Genomic DNA, 21,825 nt, shown 5'->3' on the forward strand with positions numbered 1-21,825 from the left:
AGCCACCATGTAGTTGCCGGGGATTGAACTCAGGACCTTTGGAAGAAAGGCAGTCCTCTTACCCTCTGAGCCATCTCTTTAACCTCCTGAATGTGCAGATTCTTAAAGGAGATATTTATAGATCATCATGGGTTAATAAATAAATATATGGTCAAAAACAGTGAACAGTGATTCCATTTGCAGCAAAACTGTAAAAATGTTTATGTATAACATCATCAAAAATGTTCAGCTTCTAGCTTCTATTCTAATGAATCTAGACCAAATCATGTTTATGTGATTAATGCTATTATACAAAGACACTGACTTCATAATTGCACATTAGGTAGCTTTGTATTTTTCTTATTGTTCTTTGAAGACCATAGAAGATACTGACTCAAAATATCTGCCTCTTCTTACTACAAAATTAAAAAAAAAAATCCTTTGTACCATTTTTTAGGAATCGTCAACACAATTACCACTTTTCTTTATGTCTTATTTTGTTTTCAGTTTGGGTTTTCCAGTCCAGGTTTGCTTTGTATAAGTAATAGTTCTTTATCTTGTGTAGCTATGAAGGTAATGTTCTAATCCTATTTTCCAAATTTAAATCTTGATTTTGCTAGTTTTCATAAATTATGAAACTACTTGAATTTATTTTGACTTGTATCTTTTAAATTTTACAAATATCCAGGAAGACATTGCAGAGCTAAAGAATAAAATTATGACAGCAAAGGATTCAATTATCAAGAAAACACATTTTCTTGAAGAAGAGAAAAAGACACATGAAAAATTAAGAAAAGATATAGAGGTAAGTCTTAATTGTATTTAAATATTTTATGAGACTAAGTCTTAAGTTTATGCTATATTTGTATTTACAAAGTTCACTCTTGATTTTCTTTTTTTAATTTTTATATTTTTTATAATTTATTTGCTTTACATCCCAATTATAGCCCCCTCCCTTCTTTCCTCCCATACCACCCTCTTTCCTTCTTCCTCCCTATCCCCCTCTCCTAGTCCTCAGAAAAAGGGAGCCCTCCTCCCCTACCATCTGACCCCAGCCTATCAAGTTTCCTTAGGACTGCCTGTATCCTCTTCCTCTGTGGCCTGGCATCACTCTTGATTTTTAAAACATCTAGGGAACAAGAAAAAAAATTATTAAAATATAACAAGAGATAACACTTTATTTAAACATGTGAAAGTATTCAAACAAAGCAAGTATTCACATTAAGTCTGGCCTATACCAGGCATGGCACATGCCCATAATCCTTGCACTTGAAAAGATAGAGTTTGAAGCCAGCCTGGTCTATAAAGCAATGTCATGTCAAAAAAAAAGATATCTGGCTCTGAATTTTCTGGAAGTCTTCCAAGTCTCTTTCTACTAACTACTTGATACCCAATTAGTGCCTAGAAAACAGAGCTTTAGATGGTCAATGATGACCATTCTAGACATTGGAATTTTGAAAATAGAGCAAAAGGCAATCAAAAGCGTCACTGTTATGAAACTTGTTGATATTCAGGATTAGATTTCCTCATGGTGAATTGGAGACCAACAGAGCCAAAATATCTGGGCCCAGGGGAAGCTGTGAAGACTGAGGATGCTCCAACCAAGGACCTTGCATGGAGAGGACCTAGACCCCCTGCTCAGATGTAGCCCATAGGCAGCTCAGTTTCCAAGTGGGTTACCTATTAAGGGGATCAGGGGCTATTTCTGACTGGACTCAGTGGCAGGCTCTTTGATCACCTTCCCCTGGGAGGTTCAGCCATGCCAGGCCACAGAGGAAGACAGTCCTGATGAGACCTGATAGGCTAGGGCCAGATAGTAGGGGAGGAGGACCTCCCCTATCAGTGGACTAGGGGAGGGGCATCGGAGGAGAAGAGGGAGGGAGGGAGGGACTGGGAGGAGATGAGGGAGCAGGGATACAAAGTGAATAAATTGTATTAAATAATAACTAAAAGTTTTTTTAAAAAACTTGATTAGATATTTGAAACTCTCAAGAGTCAAGTTTAAAAACAATAAATATCTGAGCAGGAGGTCTAGGTCCTCTCCCTGCATGATCCGCGGTTGGAGCATCAGTCTCCGCGTGAACCCTGGGCTCAGATCCTTTAGCTTTGTTGGTCTCCTTATGGGGCTCCTGGTCTCTTCTGTGTCCCTCTATCCCCACAATCCTCTTCTTCCATAAAACTCCCCGCGCTCTGCCCAAAGTTTGACTATGAGTATCAGCATGTGCTTTGATCCTCTGCTCAGATATAGCTGATTGGCAGCTCAGTGACCATGTGGATCTCCAAGTGAGGGGAACAGGGGCTGCCTCTATCATGAACTCGGTTGCCTGCTGTTCGATCACCTGTGGTGATACAGCCTTGCCAGGCCACTGAGGAAGAGGATCCAGGCAGTCTTGATGAGAATTAACAAGCTATGGGCAGATGGCAGTGGTAGAGAACTCCCCCTTTCAGTGGACTAGGGGGAGGGGATAGGGAGGGTGGGACTGGGGGGAGTTAAGAGAGGAGGCTTCAGTCAGGTTATATGATGAAAACAATGTGAATAAAAATAAATAAATAAATAAATAAAATCAGACTAGTTAAAAAGATAAAAACAACAACTATGAAAATGTTGGTTTTTCATAGTTGTGTGGTTCTTACCTAGCAACCCAGCATTTAGGAGACTAAGGGAGAAAGATTACCATAAGTTAGATACCAGCTCAGGTTATAGAGCAAGATTCTGTCTCTAAATCAAAATAAATAAGCAATTAAAATGAAAGGGAAACTAATTTTTTAACATGACATTCTAGACTTTTGTTATTATTGTTTGTAGAAATGGAGAACAACTATGGAAAAGAATGTGTTGTTAGTCAGGCGTGGTAGGGCATGCCTTTAATCCCAGCACTCAGGGAGGCAGAGGTAGGCAGACCTCTGTGAGTTCGAGGCCAGCCTGGTCTACAAAGTGAGTCCAGAATATCCAGGGCTACACAGAGAAAACCTGTCTGGGAAAAAAAAAAAGTGATGTTAATGGCAAATAAAAAATATATTTTTTGCCTTTAACATAACAACTTAGAAAATAAAGTGTTTATTTTTAACTTGTTTGTGTCATGAAAACATCTAAATAATTTGAAGATAAGAAACCTTTTCCTGGGAACTGGAAAGGGTCATCCTGAGTGAGCTGTCCCAGAAGCAGAAAGACACACACAGTATATACTTACTCATATAGATATATAATATAGGATAAACCTACTAAAATCTGTACATCTAAAGAAACTAATCAAGAGGGAGGGCCCAGACTGAAATGCTCAATCCCCATTCTGAAAGGAAAAGAGGATGGACAGAAGAAGAAGAAGAAAACAGGAAACAAGTTAGGAACCTGCCACAGAGGGCCTCAACTGTTGGGCAGAGTGCAGGGAATCTTATGAAAGAAGAGGGATGTAAGATCTGGAGAGGACAGGAACTCCACAAGGAGAGCAACAGAACCAAAAAATTTGAGCACAGGGGTCTTCCCAGAGACTCATACTCCAACCAAGAACCATGCATGGAGATAACATAGAACCCCTGCACAGATGTACCCATGGCAGTTCAGTGTCCAAGTGGGTTCCACAATAATGGGAAGAGGGACTGCTTCTGACATGAACTGATTGTCCTGCTCTTTGATCACCTCCCCCTGAGGGGGGAGCAGCCTTACCAGGCCACAGAAGATGATAATGCAGCCACTCCTGATGAGATCTGATAGACTAAGATCAGAAGGAAGGAGAAGGGGACCTCCCCTATCAGTGGACTTGGGGAGGGACATGTGTGAAGAAGGGGGAGGGAAGGTGGGATTAGGAGGGGAGGAGGGAGGTGTTTATGGGGGGATACAAAGTGAATAAAGTGTAATTAATAAAATTAAAATTAAAATTAAAAAACAGAAAAAAGAAACCTTTTCCTTTACATATGTTCAGTAAATAAAAAGACTAATTTTATCTTATAGGTTAGTGGGAATTCAAATTAGATTAGGCATTTTAATTTTTTGTTTTTATACATCAATTTATTAAAATGTTATAAGTAGTAAGGTAGTATATCAGTGGTGTGAAAATGAAAAAATAGTTAATGAAACAGAGAATAGTTCTAGAAATAGTCCCGATGCATGAACAGCACAAACAAAATAAACTAAACTGCCAGTGAGAGGATGGGTCAGCAGCTGAGGGTGCTTGCTGCCTGAGTACCATCCCTGAACCCCCCATGAAAGGACAGCCCCTCTGGTGCAGGTTATCCTCAGACCTCCACACATATGCCATTGTGGCATGCATTCACCCACACATATCTGTCACAGCACATTACACTGCATCATATCCACCCACTCCACACACAAATAAACACAGCAACACTGGTTAAACTATGTAGAGATCCTAAATTGAACTCCATCTCATACTACCTATGCATACTCTCTTCAGAGCACTCAAGAATACAAGAAAAATATTAACTGCGTGTTAAAGAAACAACTTTTATTAAGTCATTCATTCATTTTACATCCTGATTGTAGCCCCCTTCTCTCCTCCCAGTACCCCCTCGCACACCTCTCTCTCCCATTCTACTCTCATCTCCTCAGATAAGAGGGTGTCTCCCATGGGCACCGACCCACCCTAACACATTAAGTCACTGCAGGACTAATATGCATCCTCTCCTCCTGAGGCAAGACAAGGAAGCCCAGTTAGGGGAGTGGGATCCAAAGGGAAGCATCAGAGCCAGAGAGGTGCCCTGCTCCAGTTGTTGGATTCACATGAAGAAAGAGCTATACATTTGCTACATATGTGCAGGGGCCCTAGAACCAGTCCCTGTGTGCTCTTTGGTTGGAGCTTTAGTCTCTGTGACCCCCCATGGGACTAGGTTAGTTGACTCTGTAGGTCTGCTTGTAGAGTCCTTGACCCCTCTGGCTCCCTCAGTCATTCCTCCAACTTTCCTATAGGACTCCCTGAGCTCTGTTTAATAAACCCACAGATCTATGGACATCTGATTTTTGACAAAGAAACCAAACCATACAATAGAAAAAAAGACAGCATCTTCAACAAATGATGCTGGTCTAACTGGATGACTTTATGTAGAGAAAGGCAAATGTATCCATATTTATCACCCTGCACAAAAGTAAAGTCCAAGTGGATCAAAGACCTCAACATAAAATCAGACATACTAAATCTGTTAGAAGAAAAAGTGGGGAAGAGCCTTGAACTCATTGGCACAGCGGACAACTTCCTGAACAGAACACCAACAACATAGGCTCTAAGAGTAACAATTAATAAATAAATAAACAATTAATAAATTTACAGAAACTGAAAGCTTCTGTAAAGCAAAGGATACTATCAACAGAACAAAATGACAGCCTACAGGAAAAGATCTTCACCAACCCTACATCCTACAGGGGGCTAACATCCAGAATATAAAGAACTCAAGAAATTAAACACAATCAAACAAATCCAATTAAAACAGAGCTAAACAGAATTCTTAACAAAGGAATATTGAATGGCAAAGAAGCACTTAAAGAAATGAGAGAAATACAAATGAAAATGACTCTGAGATTCCATCTTACACCTATCAGAATAGCTAAGATAAAAAACTCAAGTGACAGCACAATTCTGGCAAGGTTGTAGAGAAAGGAGGACAGTCCTCCACTGCTGGTGGGAATATAAACTTGTACAACCACTTTGGAAATCAATCTGGTAGTTTCTCAGAAAATTGGGAATAGTGCTACTTCAAGACCCAGCTATACTAACTCCTAGGCATATACCTGAAAGATGTTCCACCATACATCAAGGACAGTTGTTCAAATATGGTCATTGCAGCTTTATTCATAAGAGCCAGAAACTGAAAAAAACCCAGATGTCCCTCAACTGAAGAATGGATAAGGAAACGGTGGTTCATCTACACAATGGAATACTATTCAGCTATTAAAATAAACTGCATCTTTTGGTGCCACATTTCTAATGTGAAGTCAGTGATCATTTGAATTGTGTTTCTGCTTGTTTACGTTTTGTTTCTTTTGATGAAGTGATTTGTTCTCGCTACTTCAGTGTACTCTGGTTTTAGTTTAATTCATGGCTTGTTTGGTAATTTACCTACATAGATTTACACTTAACCCATTTGGGGGTACACTAACTCTTGATTCTGTAGGTTTGTGTCTTTGGTCAGACTTGGAATTTTTTTCATCCATTTATTTGTATCCTGTTCTAAGTTTTCCTTTGTTATTCTCTGGTAAGATTATATGGCACACATATTAGAGTTTCTGTTATCTTCTTGTGGGCATTAGAGGTTTTTTCTCCTGTTTATTTAGTTTTTCCTATTGCTCAAACTGGATACTTTGTAGTTACTTTTTCTTCCTGTATACTTATTTTTCCCCCTCTATTCTCTCCCGCTACTATCGAGATACATTGAGTTTTTTCATTTTGGTCATTTAATTTTTTGGTCTTTGAATTTCCATTTTTCTGTCTAAAACCTTTGCCAAGTATTTCATCTTCTCAGGTTTGTTGCTTTGTATTGCAGCATATGTATTGTGACCACTTTGAATCGATGTCAGGTAATGGTGGTGTTTGTTACAGAGGTGTTGGTGTATCTTCAATGCCTTTCTTACTCGGTTTGAAATCTTGCTTCTTTGGAATGATAACTGATTTTCTATTGACATTTGAATGGGTTGAGTGTTGTGTTGTAAGCCTCTGGATTTTCATTACTTCCAAGCAGAAGCCTAAATTCCTATTTCCCTGGTAGTCTGCATTGCCATCTGTTGGTGAGAGGAGAGTTTCATTTATTGTGAGCCAGATGTGGGTGCTCAGGGTGGCCCTCCAGACCTCTGTCGCTAGCACCTCGTCCTGCACTTGACAGTGCCTTACCATTCCATACATACCTCTCTGCTGAAACTGCAGATTGCTTTCTCACTCACCACAGAGTACTGGCAAAAGTCCTGACTTAACTAGGCTTTCTCTGACTTTACTCCCACTTGAGATAAGATCTTTTTGGGACCTCCTGTCCTCTCCAGATCTTACTATTTCCCACTTCTTTCATAAGATTCCCTGCATTCTGCCCAAACTTTGGCCATAAGTCTCAACATCTGCTTTGATAGTCTGCAGGGCAGAGCCTTTCAGAGGATAGGAGGTCCACAAGGAGAGCAACAGAACCAAAAAAATTTGAACACAGGGGTCTTTCGTGAGACTCATACTCTAACCAAGTACCATGCATAGAGATAACCTAGAACCCCTGCACAGATGTAGCCCATGGCAGTTCAGTGTCCAAGTAGGTTCCATAGTAATGGGAACAGGGACTGCTTATGACATAAACTGATTGGCCTGCTCTTTGATCACCTCCCCCTGAGTGGGGAGCAGCCTTACCAGGCCACAGAGGAAGACAGTGCAGCCACTCCTGATGAGACCTAACAGACTAGGATCAGAAGGAAGAAAAAGAAACCCTTCCCTACCAGTGGACTTGGAGAGAGGCATTCGTGGAAAGGGGGAAGAAGGGAAGGATTGGGAGGGGAGGAGGGAGGGAACTAGAGGGGGGATACAAAGCAAATAAAGTGTAATTAAAAATAAAATTAAAAAAAGATATTTTTGGGCTCCTCTGATTCTAAAAGATGTAGTTAGTTATTGCTTAGAAGGCACCAAAATTCAGGACTGTCCAATTGGCCTACTTAAATAACCCCAGAAAGTGTTTTGGCGGGGGGGGGGGGGGACTTCAATATTGCTAGCAATGATGGAATATGGGATGTTTTAGAAAAACTTGTCTTATGTGGGTAGTGAAGAGGCCACATTTTTGTTCTGTGGTATTCATTTTGAGCAGAAGAGTTCCTGTCTGAAATGTTCTGTCTTGCGAGGCTGCCAGTTTCATCATTTATCTAGAAAGAGGAGGCCCTCCTTGAGACTTTTCCCTCAGTGCATTGTTGCCACTTCTGGATTGCCTTCTTCTCCACACCCTCTCTGTAATACATAAGGGAAATAGAAATGCATACCATTCCTAGGGCCTGAATTTCCTGTATTTCTTTCTTCTACCTATTTACCCAGAGGCTTCTGATATTAATTTTATGTTTGATATTTAGCATTCTTAGTCATACAGAAAGAACAAGCAAATGAAGACCTTTTTTTTGATAGAAGCAGTATGGAAAATTGATACTTTAAATGCTAAAGAATAAGAGGCCACTCATGCTAAAGTTTTAGGAATAATCACTAAAGACAACACTTCCATTTTTAAAAATTTTCATCATAAAGTTTCTTGCTCTGAAATTTAATAACATTTAAGCTTTCTTAATAGGGACAGATGTATTAGGACATTTTGTGCTTTCCAGTTGTAGTTTTATTACTTCTAATATATTAAAAAGTAGTCTTCAACTGTGTCACAATATCATACTCATAAATTAAGTTAAATTTTTCTATAATAATTGTTAAAATGAAAATCAAATATAGTCTTATCATTGCCTTGAGAATACTTCATTTTAAAAAACATTTATTATTAATAGTTGTTATGAATCGATTATTGATGTTCTGAAAACAACCAAAAATTTTTAAGAAAGTTGAATTCAAATAGTGGAGACTTGTGTTAACTATTTCTTCCTATGAGTACTATTTTTTTGTCCTTCGTAAATTTCTTTATCCATGGCTCTGGGAAATTTCATAGGTTATTTTTTTCCTTGACTGTACCATTGTTTGTTCTAATCTTTAATATTTTTTAAACATTAAAGCCTTGTATATTTTAGATTCTATATTCCTATCCTCTACATCTGTGGTTCAAAAAATAGAAATGGTTCTTGAATTTCAATCTTTATTGGCAAAATGTTTTCAGTATTTCTAGGTCATAAATGAAATAGGAAAAAGATATTCCAAATATTTATCCCTAAATAGCTTTCTTTTCCTTCCTATTTTCTGTCTTTATACATTTCAGAAGACGGAAGCAAGAATAAACTATGAGTTATCAACAAAGAATTGGGAGAGCAGGAGCACAAAGCTTCAAATATAAAGCACTTAGAAACAGTCAGTGATTTTTTTTTTTTTTTAGTTCAAAGTGTAACAAGTGTTATTTGCCAAATTTAAGAAGAAAAAAAAAACAGGAGCAGTTTAAGATGATTTAGCAATTGATGAGTGTTGTAAGCAGTATTTTGTGATAGCAGACATTCTATAAAGCATTGATGGTTTACTCTTGTCTAAATTTTGTAGACTCTGAGCTTAAAAATTTAAAGGGTAGGGAAAATTAGTGCGCTTAAAGCCACTACAAACAAAGAATATTTGACTTGATACCATGCAGCTTTCATCTGTACAACTGACAAATACATTCATTTATTGATGTTAAGAACAGAATCAATTACAGAGTCAGAAGCGAATCAATCCTATCTGAAAACTCCAGGGACGAAAAGGAGAGAGGGTGAAGTAAAAGGCAATATGACCATTATTCAAGCAGGACTAGAGAGAGAGCTCAGTGGTTAAGAGTATTCACTACTGTTATGGAGGACCTGAATTTGTTTCCCAGAATTCATATCATCTTGCAACTGCCTGTTGCTTTCAGCTCTGGAGAATCTAATGCCTTTGGCCTCTATAGGCACTTGCACTCATGTGCAAATACAGACAGACAGACACACGCACACACATACGCATGCTTTATTTATTTAAATAAAACAAATCTTAAAAAAATTCAAGTAGATAGCAAGATAACACCGTAAAAAATTATTAATCTATAGAAAGCGCAAGAACAAATGTTGAGTATTAATTGGTTTATTGTTATTTTTTTGGTTCCTGGTATTTTCCAAAAACTATATAAGATATATAATTTTTATTTTTATTTATTTTTAATTTTTCTTTATTTAATTATTTATTACAATTTATTCACTTTGTATCCTGGCTATAATCCCCTCTATCATTTCCTCCCAGTCCCACCCTTTTTTCTTCCCAGCCCCTCACATGTCCTTCCTCTAGTCCCCCTCCCCTACTATCTGACCTTAGCCTATCAGGTCTCATCAGGACTGTCTGAATCCACTTTCTCTGTGACCTAGTTAGGCCACCTCACCAAGGGAAGGTGATCAAACAGCTGGCCACTGAGTCCATGTCAGAGACAGCCCCTGATCTCCTTACTAGAAAACCCACATGGAAACTAAGCTGCCTATGGGCTACATCTGATCAGGGGTTCTAGGTCCTCTCCATACATGATCCTTGGTTGATTTATCAACCTCTGCAGACCCCCTGAGCCCAGATATTCTGGCTCTGTTGGCTCCTTATGGAGCTTCTGTCCCCTCCAGGTCTCTCTGTCTCCATCTTCTTCCATAAGATTCCCTGTACTCTGCCCAAAGTTTGGCTGAGTCTCAGCATCTGCTTCGACACCCTGATGGGTAGAGTCTTTTGGAGGCCCCCTTTGGAAGGCTCCTGTCCTGTTCCCTGTCTTCTACTTCCTATGTCTATCCTATTTGCCATTCTGAATGAAGATTAAGCGTCATCCCTAGCGTCTCCCTTGTTTTTTAGCTTTTTTAGGAGTATAGATTTTAGTATGTTTATCCTAAATTATATGACTTATAGGTGAGTATACCGTGTGTGTCTTCTGCTTCTGGGTTACCTCACTCAAGATGATCTTTTACTAGTTCCATCCATTTGCTTGAAAATTTTCTGATTTTCCTTGTTTTTAATAGCTGAGCATTGTGTAAATGTACCACAATTTGTGTATCCATTCTTCAGTTGAGAGACATCTAGGTTTTTTCCAGGCTCTGAATATTATGAATAAAGCTGCTATGACATAGTTGAGCAAATGTCCTTGTTTCATGGTTGAACATCTTTTTGGATATATGCCTAGGAGTGGTATAGCTGGATCTTGAGGTAGCACTATTCTTAATTTTCTGAGAAATCACCAGATTGATTTCCAAAGTGGTTGTACAAGTTTACATTCCCACCAGCAATGGAAGAGGGTTCCCATTTTTCCACAACCTCTCCAGCATGTGTCATCCCTTGAGTTATCCAATTAAAAATGGGGTAACAGGGCTTAATAGAGAATTCTCAATTGGATATATAATTTAAATCTTCATAATAACATATCATGCATAACATTCTAAGTTTAATAATTTATATAAGGTTATACATCCAATAAAGCAAAAGAAAGCAAGATTCCAGATCTGTTGGACTCTTTCTCCTAGTTATATTTCAAACAGAACATACTTTCCTTAATGAAAATGTAAAATATTAGAGAGAAAGCCATATCATTTCTTTGAAACTATCTCCAATTACATTGCTTTTCCCATTGTTTTTACCTATTACTCATGGTTTACACACAAACACACACTCCAAACAGGACATGTGTGCATTGTGTGTGCACTGTACATATAATTTTACAAGTTACTTATTCATATCTCTCTTGATACATGTTTTAATTTTAGTCTATATTCCCTTTTATTTATTTAGTCTATATTCCTATTTATTTATTTAGTCTATATTCCTTTTAGTCTTATTCCTTTTTATTGCTTTAGAACAGCCAACAATATTGTTACACCTTTGTTTCTATCACCCTACTACAACTAATGACATTTAACCAGTTCCATTATTAAAAGAACTGTTGGAGTGAATACCATACTACATAATCCTTTCTTACCAAGAATTAGAACTAAAGAACCATAAGATCCATGCTCCATTACTTTCTCTTAATGATTAGTTAATATTAATTCTCTTAGTAATAATAATTTTGAAAAAAAATATCCTACATTTGAAATATATTTTTCTGCTTTATAGACTTACTTCCTCATGATGTTATTTGGGTTAATACTAATTTTGGCCTTACAAGAAACCTCAGATTTGCATATTAGTTCCTTTCAAAACCTTGTCTATAATTTGAACTGCATGTGTAAATGAAATTCCAAGGTCCTCAATTGGAAACAAAATTAGAATGTTGATAAGCTGAGATTGCAGCATCTGCCCTTAAGAGAATCTACCTGTTTCCTACTACTGGTGAGTCCTAGTAAAAAGACCACTGTATTTCACCATATACTGCCCAAATAGATGGTAGAAGAAACTTAAAAGTTGAAGGATTTATTGTTGCCTCACAGTTCAGAGGGTATGGTCCTTCAGGGCCGGGAAGGCACAGCATAGCAGTAGGAAGATGCAGGTGACACTTCTCACATCTTGCCTGCAGACTGGATACAGAAACTTCATGCTGGATGGATAGCCAGGCTCTGACTCTCTAAAGACCGCCATTGCTAGCCTGTGCCCACTAAACAGGTCCAATGGTCAAAAAGTTCTACAGTTTCTCAAAACAATGTCATGAGCCGGGAAACAAATATTCAAACATATGAGCCTTGGAGGACATTTTACATTCAGATCATAACACCCATAATGATAATGGAGAAAAAGCTGGACTAAAGACATAAACCTCAGGATGAAAGAGAAATAGACACTCTAGTAAGTATTAAATCTTAAAAGTTCAAGGTGATCTACCAGTAATTTAATTGAATTTAGAACAAAATTCAATACTTTTCAGAAGAAAATACCAAAATCCAGAGTTTGCAACTTGTGATTCCAATCCCATTGGTAATGAAACCTGAGTAGAAACGTAAACAAAGAGAGAAAGGGCTACCTGTAGCTTGAGGAATCCTTAAACTATAAAGTTCTATTTGTCTCATAAGTTGTTAGAGACAGAAAACTGTTAAGTATTCTACAGGGAAAAAGTAAGTGTCATGATGGATAAGATCAGATGAGACAAGGAAACCTAATCAAGCAACAGAACCAAATAGAAATCAGAACAGACAAGAGGAATTGTTGAAATGAAAAATCTTAGAGTGGAATTAACAGCAGATTAGATACAAATGTAAGCTTTCTCCACTCTAAAAGACAACTCAAGTCACTGGTCAAGGCACTGAGAGAAAAAGAAGTGAAATGTCTGAGAAAGAATTCAGATACTTAAGAATTAATAGCTGCTATGTGCTTACATGGTTTAGGTCCAATAACCCTGGCTAGGATCAGTGAGGGACTAAAGAAAGGACAGACACACATAGAGGTGGTCTGGGATCTCAGAAGAAGCTGCAGCACCCTAGAAGCTCAGAGTGAACAGGGAAGCAGGGCTATTGTAATAGAGGTAAACATGGGACAGGGTTTCATACACCGATGAACAAGGGAACAGAGTTAACTAATCTTGGTAAGGGCAGGCTCTATAGGGGAGCAGTCTTCAGGCCATAAATATCGTGTGGGAGAAAGCTATAGTGGACACTTTCTGCACACCCTGTCAACATTTGCACTTGGACCCGGTGAACGCTTTGCCGTCCCTCTGAGCTTCACACAGGGAAGGCTGTGCCACTCCCTTTAGTCTGAGACATTTGGGGCCTCACATGGCCGTGCCCCTATCAAGCATCACACATTGACTCGGAACTCAATGAAGTACCTACAAATGGCCACACTGAGAATAAAAAAATCAGATAACAAATTAAGGTAATATATTCAGAGCCTCAATAGGACAGTCTCGAAGGTGAACAAAATAGCAAATTGGAGGCAAAAGTCTAAAATATGGAGGAAAATGTAAGAAAGGATACTGCAACACTGAAAAGAAACCAGAAAGAAATTCAGGAAATGAAAGAAATAACCATTCAAATAAAAACCACATCATGAAGCATCACCAATAGATACTGCATGCAAAACAATGAATTTCAGGGATGAGGAAAACGTTAGGACAATAGTATACCCAGACATATGTGAAGGAAACATACAATGGGCATAACCAATGCTTCCGAGAAGTCCAGGAGATATTTCAAACCTTAGATTCCATCAGAAGTAGCTAAGAGAAGAACAAAATGAACAGACATACTAATAACAAACACCCGCCAAAAAAACTAAAGCAAGAAATCAATATCCAAACACATTAGGCATAGAGAAGGTAGCAGTTTAATAAAATCTTTGGTCTTAAGGTACTTGGGTTCTAAGTAATACGGTTTATTTAAAAAAATCTAATTCTATTTATTTCTTCAATAAATCACTGAACATATCTGTTGAGGACCTACTATACGCCCATTACTTTTAAATCCTGAAGACAGAATGGTAACAATAAACAAACAAATAGAAAAATAAATACAAAGTTCTTTTGAAGAAAGTGAAAGACAAAAATGAAACAGAGAAACTGAATATCTAATTATGCAGGGTAGGGAGCGAAGAGGTAAAACAGTGAATCTCATGGCAAATGAAAACTTCACCAAAGAAGGTCTCTTTGGAGAAGCTCTAGCAAAAATATGAAATACCCGAAGGATTTAGTCATGCAAACATCTGGAAAAGCTTTAAGGGAAAAGGACAACCAAGTGCAGAGGTCTTAAAATGTGGGCAGGGAACATACGTGCAGTGTGTCTTAAATGGAGGCACAAAAAGAAAAGTCATAGGAGATGAAATCGAAGTATGACTGTAGGAGGTCTTATTCCATTTTTAGGTGTGTTTTTTTTTTTTTGGAGGGGGGGAATTATACATCTAGTTCTTCTGTTTTGATTTTTGCCAGCTAGCAATAATAACTAAGAAGAGTAACCACGTTTTGGTTTTTTGTTTTTTTTACAAGCAAACAAGTTTTATTTTCCATAGAATCATTACATTCTTAGCTACTGAGCGGTATTCAAGTCTTAATACTAAGACAGCTGTCAGAGTCAGAATGCCACCTGAAAGGTCGTTAAGATGCTCACAAGGTGACCTTTCCTTCATAAAGTCATTTCTAGGCCAAAACTGCTTTTCAGCCTGTGAAATTTAACATTGTTAGCGTCTTACAGTCTTGTATTCCGTAGTATTACAATAATAGCAACTTTTCAAGGAGACAGGTAATTTATGTGAGTCACTATACCACTTCTCCTTTATGAAAAACACCTTGCTGGAAGCCTCATTAACACAAGATTGCTCCATACATGGAAATCGAGTCCATTGTATTCACCTGAGTACATTCTTGACCTGTAGGCAGGTCTGTGGGGCCATTTTGGTTGATGTGGGAGGGTCTAACTCATTGTGGGCAGTGCTATCTTTGGGTGGGTGGTCTTGGGAGGCAAGTCATGAGGAGCACAGCTATAAGCAGCTAAGCAGGGGGATCATGAGCAGAAGAAATGAATTCCTCCATAGCCTCTGCTTCAGTTCCTGCCTTGAGCTCCTACCCTGACACCCCTACATGATAGACTGTTACTGGACAGGTGAACCAAACCAACTCTTGACTCTCAGGTTGCTTTTGTTCAAAATGTTTTATCATAGTAACACATGCATTATCATTAGCTAATCCTTTGTGCTTTATTTTTCACTAAGACATTCCTGCCAATGGGTTCTTTTCCTAGCTATAGTAACATCTGCTGTGATAGCTGTAGCTGTTAGAGAATGTATAATTAGTTTCATAACTTACTTAGTGAAGAATAATTTCACAAGTAGGCTAGTTTGCAAATCTTACAAAACTTATTAACCACTTTCTGCTCGCTATGCTTTTAGGGACGTGAATTTAAACATACTCAGTAACAATATTCTTCAAATATATTTTGTTAGATTGTTAGTGAATGAACACAAATAGTAGATAGAGTATTTACAAATGAATGTTGCCTTGGTTAGTTGTGATCAACTTGACATAAACTTGAGTCACCTGGGAAGAGGGCTCCTCAGCTTCCATCAGATTGGCCTATGGCCATGTCTGTGGGAGCATTTTCTTAATTGCTAACTGATGTAGATGGGCCCAGACCACTGTGGTGGCCCCATCACTAGACAGGTGGGCCTGAGCTGTTAGAGTAATTGAGCAAGAAAATAAGCAACATTTCTTCATGGACTTTGCTTCATTTGTACTAGATAAGTACAATGTGACTCATCATACGACGGAATATTATTTGACAGTAAAAAAAATGAAATATTGATAGGATCTACATCATTGCAGATCCTTAAACATACTATGCTGGTGACAAAAGCCAGTCACAAAGAAAACCTATCATATGATTCTAATTATATGTAATGCCCAGAATATGCAAATGCATAAAGGAAAATTAGATTAGTGGTTGCCTAGTGCAAAGAGTTGGGCAGGAGAATGGAATTAATTGCTAATGGTTACTTGTGTTCTTGGGAAGATAATGAAAATGTTCCAAAACAGATTGTGGTTATGTTTGTATGGTTCTGTGAACATGCTAAAAGTAATTTGTCTGATGTAAATGATGGATTATATGTAAATTGTTTAGCTACCATGACCTGTGTTGCTTTGGTATTGACCTGTGTAGTTTGCATACTGGAACCGTGGCTAAGGGCATTGACACATGTACAGTAAAGCTGGGATCAAGTTGGTGGTTCTGCTACTTCCAAGGGAGGGTACCTACTATCACCATAACATGAGCCACTATAACCAGAACCACAATATGTTTAATAGGCACAGGGAGAGGAGTTAGCCAGCCTTGGTAGGGGATCTCTGTAGGTGAGCAGTCCGAGGCTAAAAACCTTCAATAGAGGGAAGCAGTAGTTGCTAGTCCTTGAACACCCTAGTCAATTGTACATAAACAGTCAAACACTATCTGGCACTCCTCTTCAGCATGGTCATATGGAGAAATGACTGTCAGTTTCCCATGCATCAGAGGCCTTGGTCCATATCAACAAAACACACTCACTAATAACTTCACTCACTCCAAGTATCTTCTACTTTTAAAAAACAAAGATAGATACTCTTTTTATGCTAAGTTTTAATGTAGTATTTTTTCTATTGTTGGGGTTTCATGCTATTTTTTTTTATCCTCATACATGAGTATATTTTATCTAAGCCCTCCCATGACCTCCTCACTCTCTCTCATGTTCATGACCACTTCTTTTGAAATTAATATACGTGTATTTAGGGATGACTGCTTGAAACTGAATAGCCTATGCGGGGGGGGGAGGGGGCTTGTCCCTGGAGAAGGCTCGTTCTCCCTTTCTTAGCGGCCATTAATTGTCTGTAGATCTTCATTTAGGAGTGGGGCCTTATGAGATGTCTCCCATCAATACTGAAATGTCAACTGGTGTTTTCACTGTGTAGGTCTTGTTTAGGGGACCATATTGTTAAGAATTCTTGAATGTGACTGTCATTTATATAGGATACTGTGTTATAGCATATATCTTGGTCTTCTGGTTCTTACAATCTTTTTTTTACCCCTTTTGACCATGTTCTCAGAGCCTTAGGTACAGATGTTTTATTGACATGTATCAGCTGGGATGGGCACCTCATATTCAGTTCTTCTCTACATTTTGACCAATTATGTATTTCTGAAATACTCATTTTGCTGCAAAATGAAGCTTTTTTGAGGAGTAAGAGCTCCAATTAGATGGTTGTTGATTACCCCTGAGATGTAAGTGCTACTTTTGCACTTGCCACGCTGCTCGTTGTTATGGTTTGTAGACTTTTCAGCAGGGTCAGACTCCCTTGGAACTTTTGGATTCTATGAGAACTAGCCCACAGGGAAGAGCTCTCCAGGTCAGTTCTAAAGAGTGTGGTATCTTCAAAAATTGGGCCTTATCTTTAAATTCCCATACATGAAATAGAAGAGAATCTTTGCCAATCATACGTCTAATAAATGATTCCTAATCAGAATATACAAAGACCTCAAAAAACAGTCAAGAAAACAAATTGCCCAATTAAATAGGCTGTAGATAGGAACACAGAAATCTCAAAAGAAGACAGAAAAATTGCTAAGAAATGTCTTTCAAAGTGTTCAGTATTCTTAGCAATTAAGGAAATGCAAATTGAAAGTACTTTGAAAAGGAGAGCTCCCCCACCAACCCACTCCAGCACATTCTGAGTGGCAGGGAAGGAGGGATGGTGAAAGATGGAGGGAGAGGACTACAATTGGGATGTAAAGTGAATAAAAAAATAAATATAAGAAGTAATTTTTTTAAAAAAGGGGTTGGGGAGGAAGTACCATAAGTTCATATCAGAGACAACCCCTCCTTTCTTTACTAGAAAACCCTCTTGGAAACTGAGCTGCTTATAGGCTACATCTGAGCAGGGGTTCTACATCCTCTTCATGCATGGTCCTTGGTTAGTGCATCAGTCTCTGAAGGCCTCCCTGGGGCCAGATTTTTTTGGCCTTATTGGTATCCTTGTGGAGCTCCTGTCCTCTCTGGGTCATGAATTCAGTTGCCTACTCTTTGATCCCTTACCCCTGGTACAGTGGCCTTACACAGAAAGAGGATCCAGAGTCCTAATGAGACTTGATAGGCTAGGGTCAGCCAGTAAGGGAGGAGGACTCCCCCTTTTCAGTGGACTCAGGGATGGGGATAGGGAGGAAGTGGGAGGGAGGTGGCTACAATCTGGATACAAAGTGAGTAGATTGTAAACGATAATATTTAAAAAAATTTTAAAGTAACATGAGACTACATCTTACCTGGTCAGATTGGCTGAAATCAAGTAAACAACTAAAAACTGTGTTGGTGAGCATGTGGAATAAGGAAGCCTCATTCACTGTTGGTGAGTTTAGACACCGGTGTCGCCGCCACAGAAATCAGTAAGGAGAAGTCTCAGAAAAGCTAACGGCAGATCTACCTATGACCAAGCTCTTACCCTTGGCATATGCTCAAAGAACTCAACATGCTACTTCACAGATGCTTTCTCAGCAATGTTCATTGCTGCTGTATGCACAATAAATAGCTAGGACATAGGAGAAAACTAAATATCCTTTTATGATGAATGGATAATGAAAATGTAGTTCATATATACAGTAGAATTCAGGTCGATTTATAAAATGTGAAATGATGAAATTTGCAGGTAAATACCTTTTTTTTTTGCCTTCTTCTTGCTAGATACCATGTCACTTGTAATTTCTACTGTTTCATTGCCTTGGAGTGTGTCCTTGTCTGGCTCAGAATTTACTCAATTACTTAATGGAAAAGAAACAGATCACATAATCTCTTACACCAGAAGTTCTTAACCTGTGGTTTGTGACCCCTTTAGGGGTTAAATTACCTCTCACAGGGCTTGTCTAAGACCATCAGAAAACACAGATATTTATATTACAATTCATAACAGTAGCAAAATTACAGTTAAGAAGTAGCAACAAAAATAATTTTATGGTTGGGGGTCACCACAACATGAGGAACTGTATTAAATGGTCACAGTATTAGGAAGGTTGAGAACTACTGCCTTTGTTTTGTTTTGTTTTGTTTTGTTTTTGGACCTGTATATGGATCTGTGTTTCAGTGAGCCACTGGATATAGAAAACAAAACCATTTCCTTTAACCAGTACTGAAACAAAGACACTAGAGCAATTAAACTTAACTGAGTGTAATAGAACAATGGGTGATTCATGAATTGGTAAGTCTTCAGAGCCAGAGGAGGTCTGCCTGTGAGGTGGGCACACAGCATTCCTAGGAGGTAAAATAAAAATGAGATACAGAAGCCACTCCCCTGCTCACCATTCACAATGAGCATGGTCTTACCATCTGGCCGTCGTGAATCACTGAAACACGAGCTTTGTGAGGATAAGCTGTGCTACCAAGACACACTTTTAAATTAAGCTCTCAGTTTAGATACTAGGATTACAATTCATCAGATAGAACTCAATAAAGAGCAACTTCAGGCCCCATTTACTTCGCACTGGGTAGCTGAAGTTCAAATCCCAAACATTGCTAGTTAGCTTTGAACTGTCCAGATCACTCTGATTTTCCGTGTCTTCTCTCTCACACACACAAATGAATAATACTACCCACAACAAAAGGTATTACGGCCATTTTATGCAGAAAACTTTCAGCATTCGTAATATGTTGAGTATTTGCATAATTCTTGTTTGTGTTGATTATTTACGATGAATGGTTTCTAGTGCTTCTCCCTGGAAGAAGCAGAGCCTCTGTTTTGACTGTTAGTTTCTCATGCTCACAAGCACGGTTGATGTGTACTGTTTTCTAACAGGTGCAACATAAGAGATATGATGCAATTCTTAAGCGTTTGCATTGTCAGGTGGACAAGATTCAGCTAAATAGGAGAAAATGGCAACAGAACATTGAACAACTGAAAAAAACTGCAGCTGAGTTAAAAAAGCGCATTGGAGTGAAGGAAGCCAGCAAAATACTGAACAAGCCAACAGCATTGTGGGAAAGAACCCTGTAAAGCTCTTTTGGACTCTTCACAGCCAGTGCCAGTATCAGGGGCCTGTCTCAAGGACAGATATTTTCTTTTTCTTTCCTTCTTCATTTTTTTTTGTTTGTTTTGAATCAGGTATCTGTTGGTTCAAGTGCCTCCCTATCTGTGTTGCATAGCACTAGGTAGACAATACCAGTGCCTCAAGGAAGCTATCAAAAGAATGTGTGTGCATATGCAGTCCTGAATGCCTGCTGCTAACAATGGGGAAGTCAAATTTTTACCCTACAAAGTACAAATTTAGAAGAAACAGTTGTATTTTCTTTTTTTTTTATTTTTATCAGTTACATTTTATTAACTCTGTATCCCAGCCGTGTCCCGATCCCTCATTCCCTCCCAGTCCCTCCCTCCCTCCCTCATCTCCACCGTGCCCCTTTCCAAGTCCACTAATAGGGGGGACCTCCTCCCCATTCATAACAGTTGTATTTTCAATGACTTAAATTGTTGAGATATTTAAAGAAACTTTTTATTAGTTCTTTTTATATAACTGTCTTTGCAATAGCCCTTGAATATTAATATTCGTGATAAATAATGCCATTATATGTTTAATGCATCAACTATTTTATTGTTTCCTCTTTTCTCCAGGAGATAGTCATCATTTTCCTTTGGTATTAAATAACATATTTTAGAGTGTTGCAGTACATAAGATTGGTGTTTACTCTTCAGCCTATAAATTCTTTATTCCTATATTGTGACTAAAATAAAGTTGTAGCATCATATAAGATAAGCATACAATAAAGCTCTTTAAAGAGGTATTTCTCCATATTGAAAGGCAAATTCTTTTTCAATGGCAATAAATTGAACATAAAAACACCTCTGAAGATAAAATTGCTCTCTTTCATGCTCCGCTGATCACAACTAGAAAAAGGCAAAAATAAAATATTAATTACTAAAGACACAGTTTAAAAATATTCACTTGTAGGATTAAATTATTTCAAAGAAGCAACACTGAGACATTTTGAATTCATCTTCTCACCTTCCTATGTGTCTAACGTTTAGTGAGTGTGTAGCCGATAGAAAACCTGATATTAGTAATCTCATTATGCCTGGTGATAACAGTCTTAGCACAGGTTATCGTGGCTTACCACAGTTAACACTTCAAATGGCTGTTGCTGTAACATAATCAGCTTTGTTCTGTCACTCAGAAGAGCTACTGCAAATAGAAATGGTTAAGTTTGCAGACCGTGAGAGCACTCACTGTGCTCAGCTGGAGACAAGCTTGAACCAGATGCTGCACGTCTAGATATATGTTAGCATAATATGCATTTTAAAGTCCTAGTTTTCTCATCTCCTTTTAAGTTCATAATTGTGATCACTGACAGCTTGAGTTCCTGTCACAGGAAAATGCAGTGAAAGAACAAATAGAGGCAGACAGTGCTCGAGAACCCCAGAGTCAGGTCCATCCGAGCCTGCAGAGTATGTTTTATTGTGGATGGTTGGAGGTTCTTTACCTATTGCCCTGATAAAACATTATGACAAAAACAACTTACAGAGGAAAGGCTAATTTTAGTCTAGAGTTCCAGGTTTGAATTCATCATGGCAAGGAAGTCAGGGCATCAGGAACTCAATGTAGCTCATTGTATTGCTTCCACAGTCAGAAGAGCAATGAACTCACACTTTCCAGTGCTCAGTTTCCTTTCTCTACCCTTATGCTGCACAGAATGCCCTGCCCCTGTGAATGGGGTCATCCACAGTAGGTAGGTCTTCCTGCCTTAAAGTAATCAAGATGATGCTCCCAGATATGCTCAGAGGGCCTTCTTTCCGGTGACTCTAACTTCTGTTAAGATGATAGTTAACCCTAACCATCTCAAGGAACCACTC

General features: G+C 38.4%; 1 protein-coding gene across 3 annotated transcripts in view; it reads left to right on the forward strand.

Annotated features, from left to right (window-relative positions):
• The window catches only part of Ccdc122 (coiled-coil domain containing 122), a 59,244-nt gene extending 38,485 nt beyond the window's left edge, over positions 1 to 20,759 (forward strand). For all 3 annotated transcript variants that reach the window (XM_060391467.1, XM_060391468.1, XM_060391469.1), the window contains 2 exons: positions 668 to 784; positions 19,777 to 20,759. In XM_060391467.1, the coding sequence (XP_060247450.1) occupies positions 668 to 784; positions 19,777 to 19,974 (315 nt within the window). In that variant the 3' untranslated portion in view covers positions 19,975 to 20,759. The remainder of the gene's footprint in view (positions 1 to 667; positions 785 to 19,776) is intronic.
• The last annotated feature ends 1,066 nt before the right edge of the window (positions 20,760 to 21,825 follow it).

The sequence above is a fragment of the Meriones unguiculatus genome, chromosome 9, assembly GCF_030254825.1.
Source record: "Meriones unguiculatus strain TT.TT164.6M chromosome 9, Bangor_MerUng_6.1, whole genome shotgun sequence".
NCBI classification, from domain to species: Eukaryota; Metazoa; Chordata; class Mammalia; order Rodentia; family Muridae; genus Meriones; species Meriones unguiculatus.